A 12424-nucleotide genomic window follows, 5' to 3' on the forward strand; every position below is an offset into this window, starting at 1 on the left:
TTTTTGAGAAACGATGCCGGAACTGGTCGACATGATGACATTCACACTGTTTTTAGATTCCCTTCACGCTTGCTGCTGACATACAGTACAGACGCCAGGCAACAGCCGTCCAACTCGCACCTTACACAGCACATATCGCAACCTTTGGAGATAAGCTGAAAGCGAACAAGTCAGCATCGTGCGTTGTATAGGCTGATATCGACACTACGGTTCGAGCAAAAAAAGGAGAATTGAGAGTCGAAAAAGTAATCGCTACTTACGGCCTCTCAGTCCTTGGATCTCCTGAAAAATCAGTATCGCTCTAGAGTGCCATCCACTTGTGTATACCATTGTTCTCTGAAACGACGAGCTTCGCAAGTATCCTCTGTAGCTGTGCATTCGGGAGATAAATCCCGGTGACGTCTATAGCGCAGTAGGTCGGGCTTATCGTCATGAGCGCGAAACGAATGTCGAACTACAACTGTCACAAAAAACAACGTTTACGGAGATCTGTATCTTGCATGGATGGCTATCGACAGCCGTGGTTTTCTGCAGAATACTATCTTTTTGGTGTCGAAAACTGCTGCCCGCCCCACAAACACACACCTCGATCGTTCCCATTCTTTTTCTCATCGCGCCACTATTGCTACTTACGCCACGGAGTCGCAAAATTTTAGTACGCCCTCTATTTGTGTACAGATTAATGCGCCCTGTATTTTTTTACGTAGAGTAGCGGCAGGCTATTCAAGAGCAGTTGTCGTAATGGTTGCCACCACAGCTGGCAAATATGTGGTGAGGGTGTGCATGGGATTGCGGCAGCTGTTTTCGCTCGACAGAGTCAGTATAGTAGGCCTACAGATTATGATATAAAGCACCGACTGAGGCGCCATCCCTCGAGTGCTATTTCCACTGCCACTAAATTGTCATGTTTCTTCATTAAAATATATAGAGAGATAACAACAGTCAAGGTTGTGGTAAGGCCGAAAGGTCGTTTAGGTAGTGCATGATCGTGACTGTGCTTCTTTAGAAACTTTTAACAGGGATATCACAGGAATAAGACACAACGAACCTCGAACGCGCATGCCCTTAGACGCAAACCTCAGCTTTCAGAGTACAGGGTGGCGATCACTCCTAATCTGCTACAAAATACCACGATAAGTGCGAGACACCGAGTGTATCTTAGGTGCTGTCCTGGTACAAACAATGGAGACACAGCGAAAATGTTGGCTGCACGATTTATGAAAGTGTGCAGATGTAACACACGCTAGAGAAGGCTTTCATGGGTTATTTACGAGTATGGATGAATAAACAGGCAAACGTGCGTCGCGCAGGTGTTCGGCTGCGTGGTGTGCGTGATGGGCATCGCGTGGCTGGTGGTGCTGCACGCGGACCTGACGCGCTACAAGCTGCACATCCTGGCGCGCATCAAGAAGAAGCTGAAGGAGTACGAGGACCTGGCCGACCGGTTCTCCTTCACCACCGAGTGCGTCATCAACGAGCAGTACCCGTGGGCGACCGAGGAGTCCGGCAAGGACGAGCCGGACGACGAGGAGCACCCCGTGCTGCCCCACTACCGCTTCCTCAAGGGGAGGCACTCGGGAAGCTTCTTCCTCAAGACTGGCATGGCCGGTGAGGGTCCCCTCTTCTTCCTCTGGCATTTGAGGGCGTCACGCCAGTTGTCTCTTTTGGATCCCAATGGTTCTATTTCATTCTTTTTTTGGGGGGTAAGGGGTGGGGGGGGGGGGGGGTACTTAACGTAGAAGTTCTATAAGTGCTTAGTTGTAACGCCATGGCGTTAAGGCTCCCCTTCTGTAGAAAATGCGGCGTCGGTGTTGTCGGCGTTGAGAGCGAAAAAGCAGGTGACCCAGTTGCCACCTAGGTCACGTGACCTTGTAACGTCATCACAACCTGCCCATCAGATTATGGGCAAACTGCCCACCGTGGCAGGTTAGAGTTAAACAAATTATTGCTCGCAAGAGGTCGCTCGGGAAGAGCAACCTGTTGGGAAGAGCTAGACAGTTGACAGCCGTGCTGTGCGGACGTGCGTTTTTGGTGCTCTTCGGATCACGCGTGGAGACCGGGACCGGACAGACTGCGAGAGCGTCTGCGTAAAATAGATGAGTACTTTCCTTTAATAGTTTTAAAAGTGCGTTTAGTTTTTTAGGCTGTTAGGGGAAGTGCAGGTTAAGGAATAGAATTTAGGTCAGTGACCTAATTTCGGCCGGGACTATTTGGCCGACAGTTGTCTCAGTGTTTTTTTTTTGTGTGTGTGTGCGTTAACTTTTAGAGAGATAGCTATTTTTTTCCAAGTGATTGATCGGCATTTGCGGTAGCCAGACTTTTATTTGATTTTGCACGTGTTTTCAAGTGTTTTCGTCTTGAGCGTGTAGATATCTGGGCATTTGGTGCAAGCAATAATCGAGTGTTGCTACGATGGTTAAGTTACTGAAGGTTAGATGTATGGAGTGTGAGGAATCGGTGAATTTAAAAGAAACGCGGTTCGATTCAGTGGAGGAGGCCGAAGGCGCAGATTTTATGTGCAAATTCTGCGTATTAGGTGCACGCCTGGACAGGGCTGAACAGGCGAACAGCGAACTAGTGCTAAGGATGGATGCTCTAGAAACAGAGTTACAGATAGAGAGGGCAGAGAAGCGTAAGCTTCAAGTACAGCTATCTCAGATCCAGTCAAAAACGGCTGACACCGCCATTGGAAGCCACAATGGCGGGCATTCCAGCGCCAGCCACGTGGATGGGGCTTGCACTGGCATGGACAGCGAGGGGCCAGTAGGTCAGACATGTTCAGGCAGGAACAGCTATGCACAGGTGGCAGCTGGGAATTCGAGAGGCGGTACTGAGAAGGGGTCCGGGCTACTTCCAGGAAATGAGGGCACAGTCGCTGATAAGAGGCAGCGAGATCCGGAAGTTAGGAGGGAGTGGCAGAGTACCCTAGTGCTTATCGCTGGTGACTCAAACATGGGGCGCTGTAAAAGAGCTATTCTGGACCGGGTGAAGGGTGATAGGCGGGTAGCAGTCGGGGTGTTTCCAGGAAAGACAATGGACGATGTCCTGACAGCGACTAAAAGTGAACTTTCCGAGAAGGCTGCAAGGCGTAACTTGGTAGTGGTAGCGGCGGGGCTAAATGATGTCCTGAATGGTAACGCCGCACAAGTAGGGAAAACATTAGCTGAGGGAGTTGACGGTATAAGGGCGATAGCACAGCAAGCGCAGATCGTGGTGTGTACAGTGCCTGAGGTACAAGGAAGGAATGCAGAGGTTGCTAAAGACGTTGTGAATCTTAATCGCGAGATAAGGCAGTTAGGCCTCGAGAAAGGCTTTGAGGTGGTAGAAATAAACAAGGAAGTGCACAGGGCAGGTTCGGGCAGAGACTTTGGACGAGATGGCATCCATTTCAGTGGAAGGGTAGGAGAAGAGATAGGCAGGCGCCTGGGAGGCCGAGCGGTAGCTTTTTTAGGGGGTCCACGGTGGCTCAGGGCGTAGGTGTAGGTAGAAGCGATGTAAATGTAACAATGGCGGCTGATCCCAACAAAATGGCCACTAGGAGGCCCAGAAAGAAAACTACGAAAAAGAAATTTAACGCCAGGATCAGTTACATAAACATGCAAGGGGGTAGAAAGAGAGCGAAATGGCTAGAAATAGAACAGCAGTTAAAGGACGAAGCAGTAGGTGTGTACGCTCTATGCGAGACACATCTGAGGGATCTAGAAGATCCACCTTTCATCGATGGCTATGTCTGGGAAGGGTGCAACAGAACAACAACGGAGAAGAAGGGAGGAGGAGTAGGTATGCTGATACATCAAGGAACAAATTGGCAAAGAATAAAATCCACTTGCAAAGAACATGTCTGGGTATCAGGTACAATTGCTGGCAAAAGGACATGGCTAGGGGTAGTTTATTTAGGGACCGGGGACAAATGCAGGCAAGAAAACAAGGATCTAGTTAAGTGTCTCAATGACGATATAAAGCAGATTGGAGACGGTGTCGATATTATTTTGCTTGGAGACATGAACGGCCACATCGAGGATCTGGATGGATACACAGATTGTAACGGGAAGTTAATGCTAGACTTGTGTGAGCGGCACAACTTAGTTATTGTCAATAGAGAAACTAAATGTGAGGGACAAATCACGTGGGAATCCCGTAACAGGCAAACAACCATTGACTACTGTCTAATGTCGCAGGGCATCTATAGCAAGCTCGCAATAATGGAAATAGACGAAGAGGGGAAGGACAGCCTAGGAAGTGATCATAAACGTATTAGTCTACAGTTGGGAGCCCTAGTCAAAAGAGAAATGCAACGAAGTCCAAAAGACAACGCAAAATTAAATGATGAACAAATAGCGCTAATATCAGCCGATATAGAAGAAATAATTGAGAAACGCCACATGGAAAATTGGGATTATAATCAGTTGGAACTGCTCATCGCTACAAAAATGAAGCAAGTGAAAGGAGTTAACCGCTGGAGAGGAAAGAGGAAGCCACGAAGCTGGTGGAATATGGAAATTAAGGAGGCCATCGAACAACGACGGGTGGCTTCAAGGGAACACAGAGAAGCAAAGAGGGCGCAGTTATCTGTAGAGGAAATAGGAAAAAAATGGGAATCTTATCGACAAAAGAAACAGCAAGTTCAGGTCCTAGTCCAGGCTAAAATAAAGCAGTCCTCTGATAAATGGCTGGCTGAAGTTAGCGAGGCAAATAAAGGGGGGCCAAGAAAATTCTGGAACCATATAAGCTGGTTGGGAAAAACAAATCAAAGAAAGCAGGAACAGATTATAGATGCTGAGGGAAAATGTTTGGAGGGAGACGATGCTGTGGACTACATTACGTCATTTATAGCTGCGTCTTTTAGCGACGCCAATGGGGTAATCTCCCCAAGTGAGGCGGCAACACAGGACAGCACAAAAGAGAACAGCTTAGAACTGACTAGTCTTAACTGGGAAAAGGCGGAAGCGAATATTCCTAAAACCACATCCGCAGGGATAGACGAAATTCCAATTAAGCTGATTAATGAACTTGGCCCAAGAAGCAAGGACGCGCTGATAAAAGCATTGGAGGGAGTCATAACAAATAAGCAAATTCCGCACAGCTGGAGACAGAGTAAAATGAATTTGATTTATAAAGGGAAAGGAGATAAGATGAACATAAAATCCTTCCGTCCGATTACGATAACATCTGTTATGTACAGGCTGGCAATGCAGGCGGTGAAATTAAAAATGCAGTCATGGGTAGAAGGGAATAGGATACTCGGAGAACTTCAGAATGGGTTCAGAAGGGGTAGGCGGTTAGATGATAGCCTGTTCGTGCTTACCCAATGCATAGAAATAGCTAAGGCGGAAAATAGACCTCTGTTTATAGCCTTTCTAGACATAAGCGGTGCATACGATAACGTGAACAGGGAACTCCTGTGGAGCATATTGAAAGATTTAGGTATTGGTGATGACGTAATTGATTTTCTACAGGAAATCTACCGAGATAATGAAGTTGAAATTACATGGGAAGGGAAAAAAAGTACCACAACTGTAGGGGTGCACAAAGGATTAAGGCAAGGTTGCCCTCTATCACCGCTGCTGTTCATGCTTTACGTGATAAATATGGAAAGAAGGCTAGAAGAAAGTAATCTGGGTTATAATCTATCGTACAGATTAGGCGGAAATGTAGTTGAGCAGCGACTCCCGGGTTTAATGTATGCGGACGATATTGTACTGTTAGCAGATAGCCAGGAAGATTTACAAACTTTGGTTAATTGCTGTGGAGACGAAGGAGACGCTCTAGGATTCAGTTTTAGTGCAACTAAATCAGGTGTGATGATTTTTAACGATACAACTGATCAGGTGCTTACAATACAAGGCCACGAAATACCCAAAGTGGCCGAATACAAATACCTCGGGATATGGCTAAACGAAGGGCAGATATACACGGAAAAGCATGAACAGGCTCTTAGGGCAAAAGGACGAAGAGACGCCGGGATAATGAAACATAGGGCATTATGGGGGTACAACAAATATGAAGTACTAAGAGGTATTTGGAAAGGAATAATGGTGCCGGGACTTACTTTCGGCAATGCGGTTCTGTGCTTAAGGGCAGAAGTTCAGTCGAGATTAGACGTAAATCAGAGAGCTGTTGGAAGATTAGCACTAGGTGCCCACGGCAAAACCACAAACGAGGCAGTACAAGGGGATATGGGCTGGGCATAGTTTGAGGCACGGGAAGCTAAGAGTAAAATACTATATGAAGAACGCCTGAGGAAATTGGACGATAACAGATGGGCAGCTAAGGTATTTAAATATTTATACAGAAAGAACGTTGACTCACAGTGGCGGAAAAGAACTAGAAAACTAACCAGTAAGTATGCCGGTCATGAGGACGGAGAAAGAAAGAGCATTAAACGACAGGTTAAAAACGCGGAAGTTAAAAATTGGATGAATTCAATGGAAAAGAAACATAGTGTAGAACTATATCGATTCTGGAAAAGGCAGATCAGGAAAGAATTTTTCTATGATAACTCAAGAGGCAGTGCCCTACTTTTTGAAGCTAGATCAGGGTGTCTTAGAACGCGCAGCTACAAAAAGAAATTTAACGAAGAAGATGACACATGTGCAGTGTGTGGTAGATCTGTGGAAACAATTGAACACCTCATAATCAAATGTGATGGTATCCATCCGGATGTCGATGCAGGCACAGTCACTCTTTCTGAGGCCCTAGGGTTTAAAGATAACAATGGTCATGTAAATAAATCTGCAGTGGAAGTCAGCAAAAAGCGATTGGAGGATTGGTGGTTGAAAAGCAGAGATGTGGCATAAGGTTAGAATAGTAGGAAACCGTAGGCAAAGTTGATGGAGAATCTTAATGAGAATTGCCAACACAGTAAACAAAAAAAAATAAATAAAGAAAAGCTGAGCATGGTGGCAATTGCCACCACCCCGTTTCAAAGGGGGCGCTCCTATCCATCCATCCATCCATCCATCCATCCTGTGTCGCACAACTGTGTACCACCGGTGGCTGTATTTGAAACAGCCACCTGCCGGGGCAGTGGCGCATTAACCGCTGCGTCAGGAGTTGAATGAGGACTCCCCGCGAGCTATGAATGTAAAATAGAGAATGACCTTGTCTGCGAAGTGGTACACAAAGAGAACTCCATTCCGCTGCAGGCACCTGTTATCGTTATCGCGCCATACCCTAAAAGCGAAGCTTGAGAGCCCCGTCAAGTTTTTTGAAGCTAGAAGCTAGAGTTAGTTTGATGTTGTTTTTTTTTCTGTTAAACAATATCAAGCTCACTGCAGGTGCTAGCTTTGGCGTCTGAAATGATTGGTTTGGTTTGGTTTATGGGGTTTAACGTCCCAAAGCGACTAAGGCTATGAGAGACGCCGTAGTGAAGGGCTCCGGAATTTTCGACCACCTGGGGTTCTTTAACGTGCACTGACATCGCACAGTACACGGGCCTCTAGAATTTCTCCTCCAAAGAAATTCTAGCCGCCGCGGCCGGGATCGAACCCGCGTCTTTTGGGTCAGCAGCCGAGCACCATAGCCGCTGAGCCACCGCGGCGGCCTGAAATGATTGATTCTGCTGATGTGCGGATGACGAATTCACGCTCTATGTATTTCCTTTCAGTTTCATGCCATCGTGCATGCCACAATGACATGAAATCCCTCCGCAACTCCGTTGCTTTAAAAAGCAGTTTATTTGTCCCTAAGAATTCATAAACGCAAGCCAGTTCTTACTGAAATTTCTTTAAGGTGTCCACGTAAACTTTACAGAGAGTCTATGCAGTGTCTTTTTTTAAGCGCGCACCCAATAAAATGTTTATTTGGGCATATACTACACCACCGTAATCCTTCCTTATCATGACAGAACCAGTGTTTTATTAAAGTACGTCTTCAGGCTAGATTGTTGGCTCGGCATGTACGCTAGCGCCCCATCCACATTAGCGAAACGAAAGCGCCACGGGCTGAAGTAAGATATGTAGTGTGACTCTTCCCTTTATTTTTTTGCTGGTACTGCATGTAACAAACGGCACTTGTTTTCCATAATTCCAACTCTTTTGTTCATTGTGTTTTTGAATATAAGTTTTAATTCAAGGCAGAGGAAAGCTACAAGGCTGTTCCCACTGTCTTTTTCTTGCAGTCTTTTGCTCAGGACACATCATCCACGAAGGGCTAATGCTCTCAAAACACGTCATTGACTGGAACCGCGATCCCGAGCATTGTAGAGACATCCTGAGCGTCCTTCTCCACTCGCTGAGACCTGTCTACTCATTCTATCAGCTGTTCATGATCTTCAAGTATTCAAACGTGAGTACCTCATGCGTGCAAATACGCTTCGTTTTTTACTTCACCATGCTTGAACCCTTTAATGCTCAGATAATGAAAATATCGGGCAAAAGTTATGAACTTTCAAAGTTACATTAAAGCTGGCCCCTACAATACCAAAAGTTAGAAAAGGTAGTACATTTGTTAAGAAAAATATGATGGCTACGTAACTAACATTAGCAAATTAGCATGATTTCTGAACATTTGTGCGCAATAAAACTGGGTGCACATACTCGTCACACAATAAATAAATAGAGTATCTTAAAATCATTTGATCGCTTGCCGATGTAGCGATACGTCGGTTGAAATTTTAGGCTGTTCTTCAGGTAAGGCTTGCTTTTGGCAGTCAGTGATTTTTTAGCAGGCTACCTGCACCTCTGGCAGTCATCTATATGGCTTCTCTCCAACAAATGTTGTCTAATGTGGTTTCTGCAGTATGGTGAGGATTGTACATACATTTAGTTGTGCAAATGAATACTACATCAATATTTGTAATATTTATCGTGCGTGAGAAGCTGGACATTGCTGGCTGAACTGCATAGTTATGAGTTCAACATAAAAAAATCGAGAAGCGTATTTCTGTATCTAGGCTTTCTACTTCAGCGACTGCTACTCGGAACACATCTTCGTAGGTGTTCTCTAGATATTGTGTGTTGACTTTTGGTTAGGATGAAAAGTGCGATTAACAATTGCCATCAGTACAATAGGACGATGCCGCGATGCCTGAGCCTTACGGCAGTGATCTATTTTGAATCCCTACGCACGAGGCAGGCAAAATTTTTCTAAGCTTCGTCTGTAGCTTTTCTTTTCCTCGTATTCTTCGAAATTTCCAAATAAAAAAACAAACATAAGGCTAACCACTGCTTTACACAAAGTGAGCGTTTTGCATGCATTTAATTAAATGGCAAGAGATCGCAATTGCAGTTAAGTTTTTTTTTTGTCGACAGATTGTGATCAACAGGTTCAAAGAGGTGGCAAGGTTTGGTGTGATGCACCTAATTGCGACATCGCTTCACACTTGGTTCAGCACAATTGTCGACGACGCTTTGAGCAGCCACGGCCACCACCACGGCTCCGAGCACCACGGCAACTCATCTAATGGTAAGACGTTGGTTGGGTACGGTACAGCCTTACGCGATTTGAAGATTATCACTTCAGGTTATAGATAACCCGGATTAAAATTTTCTAACATGGTTTCTTTTCACCAGAACGCTGCAAAGAATACATCAGCTTAGCTAGGTGAAATATTTATCTATTCTGCACCTAATGTTTGTTGCGGACTAAGAGACCGTCACGCCAAAAAAAAAGTTCTTATTCCGTTTCAGCCCGAACAAGCATGATAACCTTCAAATGGCGCTATACTGTACATGCTGAAACAGTCAAGGCAGTAACAGTGTTTAGGGCGGTAGTTCGGCCGGGGTTAATAAAAAGAACTCAGCATTATCAGATCATGGTAGCATATACTTAGGAGCAATGATGTATTATTTGAGCAGGAGATCCCCAACTAACGTATTGTGAAATGTAGCCTCAGGATGAGCCTAGTGCGTTGCCACCTCACCTTATACCACCTCACGTTTTACCAAGTTGTAAAAAAAAAGTTCACAAGGCGTTATTGACCTGTTAGAATGTCTAGCAGCTCCAAATGGTCACTGGGGGCAACTGAACGTGTGTCTCCAGGTGACTACTCTCTCTGAGACCTTCAAATTTGAAACTATCGTTTGAGGCATGCATTTTTTCTTCACTGTCATGCGGGAGCAGGTGCTAATTGCTACGGTATTTTTTAACGGCATTGAAGTTTTGAAGAGGCATGCCGGCTCTATCTATGCATACAATGCAGAATAGTACGCACATCTCAAGCACTTCTTGCGACAACGTAAATACTAACATAACTTTTACACTGGTTTCTAGTGCTGCATGACCAAATGTTAAAACACGTTGCCTTTTCTTCGTCGTTCACGGTTATTCAAAATGACGAGGCATTTTTAACTGCAATGTTTTCACTCTTATGTACTCGCCTTTCTCTATTGTTTCTGAAAATGAGCTGGCTCACTGCAGCATAATTTTTCCCGTGAGCTGGCCTAAACAGCTGCGCAGTCAAAGATGCATGATGCCCCTACTTTGAGCCCACCATTCCACTGATATCGTTGAGCGCACTAGATCAGATTTGACTGAATGTTGTCCATTGCTCTACGCGCAGCCACCCACCACCACAGCCCTACCGACGGCTGCTCGGGACCGTACAGCCCAACGTTCAGCTCGGCTGCCTACCTGTACCCATGCACTATCGAGTTCAACATCATCCTGGCAGGCGTCTGGTTCATCGTGTGGCAGAACATCGGCAACGTCCACCTTCATTCCAAGTCGCACCACCTGGAGCAGAAGATCGACGGGCCGGAGGGAAACCACGAGATCACCTACGAGAGCAACGTGGTCATAAGCGCCGACTGCCACGCGGCCAACAAGGGGCTGTTCTCCGGAATCCTCGTCCTGCTCACGTCCATCATTACCGTCATCATCTTCTTCGTGGTCCTTCAGGGAGAAAACTTCAAGCTCGTGGGGGGAACCATCTACAACTGCCAGGAGGGCATCCTCACCACCCTGGGACTCCTTGCGAGCATCGTGGCCTACTACAAGGTCGTCCAGCTGGACCAGAACGCTCATCCGGTGACGTTCCTGGACAACTTTCTTCTGTTCATTCCGCTTCCGTTCTACTTCATACATGCTATCCTCTGCATCATGGCCGAACTGCACCTCTCGGACACCTTCCGGATCGTGCTTCGGGTCGTCTCGCTGCTCCAGATCATCATCCAGACGCCCGTGCTGGTTGACGGACTACGCAGGTGCAGCAACTCGCACGTGCTACGGTACCGCAAGCCCGGTCGCGAGATCATCACGTTCCTGCTCATACTGAACGTCACACAATGGGTCGTATTCACGGTGCAGCAGAAGCACATCGATGACCTCATCGCCGCCAAGGTTGTCTACGGAAATCTCTGGTCCTTCATTGGTCACGCCACGATTCCACTCATGCTGTTCTACAGGTTTCACTCGGCCGTTTGCCTCGCCGACATCTGGCAAGCGGCGTACCACAAGGGCGAGTGAGAGCGGACGGTCATCGGGAGAATGCGACGCTAACTTCTGTCGTCCTGCTTTGGTGGCAGCGATCAGGAGGACTGTATAAAAAGACCCCGGGTGAAACCAGGGCAAAGATGGTGCACGCCAGATCCACCGCGCGTGTCATTTCGTTACATCTGCACAGCCATGGCGAACACCCCGGCGGCAGTTGGTTGCCTTTGATGTGCAACCTTACGAGCCGTCCCACGTAGTTTATATAGGACACTCCCATCACCTCCGTCAAAGGACAAGAATATTTGGGACTCGCGGTGCATTTTACTTCATGTGCTCCGTTGTGACTTTTCCCCTTTGGTGTTTTAACATGCTGAGCTCACGACATTAACGGATCATCGTGCCGTACAACGTGCCACAGGTGAATGCATGCGAAGGCTTAATTGCAACGTGACTTGTGGTAAAAAAGTGCAATAAAGACAAGCCTCTTCAATGCGGCTATATTTTCAGCAAAAAAAAAAAGAAAAGGTGTCACTTTTGACTTTCTTTTCGAGACTTGCCGGGTGCCGTGCAGATATGGTTAAGTTGTTAAATCCGTTATAACTTCTACAGCCTTCTCTCAACAGTAATCGTCCAAGTACTGTTCATACCATCCATTTTGCAACTACGTTACATAAGCACATAGCAATTATTTTATATATGCTTTTCTGGGTTGAATAGTAGCAGACTTAATGGTGTGGAAAACACGCAGGCTAGTCGCAAAGTCGCCTGTCTTTTTAAGTTGGTGCTGTTCCCCTCATCGCAAATAGATTTCAACATTTCCAGTAGAGTCATGACAGAGAAGCCTAAGCAAAAAGACTCGATTGATGCTTCGGCGCGATCTTTCGCAACGAGCTGTTCCGATGAATCGTATCTCAGCGTTCTTTCACGAGTGGCTGCACCGCTGTGTATAAAAAGCAGCGTGTGCAGAAAACATAATCGCTCCGTCTTGTTGCTTGTACTTGCAATAGACGCAGAGAGAGATAGAGAACAAAAAAAGGCCGAAAACGTCGCT

At 46.3% G+C, this 12424-nt stretch overlaps 1 protein-coding gene across 5 annotated transcripts in view; it reads left to right on the forward strand.

Annotated features, from left to right (window-relative positions):
* The window catches only part of LOC149372365 (proton channel OtopLc-like), a 41942-nt gene extending 30079 nt beyond the window's left edge, over nucleotides 1–11863 (forward strand). For all 5 annotated transcript variants that reach the window (XM_089566826.1, XM_089566828.1, XM_089566827.1 and 2 more), the window contains 4 exons: nucleotides 1311–1608; nucleotides 8120–8286; nucleotides 9252–9405; nucleotides 10502–11863. In XM_089566826.1, the coding sequence (XP_089422952.1) occupies nucleotides 1311–1608; nucleotides 8120–8286; nucleotides 9252–9405; nucleotides 10502–11406 (1524 nt within the window). In that variant the 3' untranslated portion in view covers nucleotides 11407–11863. The remainder of the gene's footprint in view (nucleotides 1–1310; nucleotides 1609–8119; nucleotides 8287–9251; nucleotides 9406–10501) is intronic.
* The last annotated feature ends 561 nt before the right edge of the window (nucleotides 11864–12424 follow it).

This window comes from Amblyomma mixtum, chromosome 1, assembly GCF_055824585.1.
Source record: "Amblyomma mixtum isolate Tamu chromosome 1, ASM5582458v1, whole genome shotgun sequence".
Classification (NCBI taxonomy): domain Eukaryota; kingdom Metazoa; phylum Arthropoda; class Arachnida; order Ixodida; family Ixodidae; genus Amblyomma; species Amblyomma mixtum.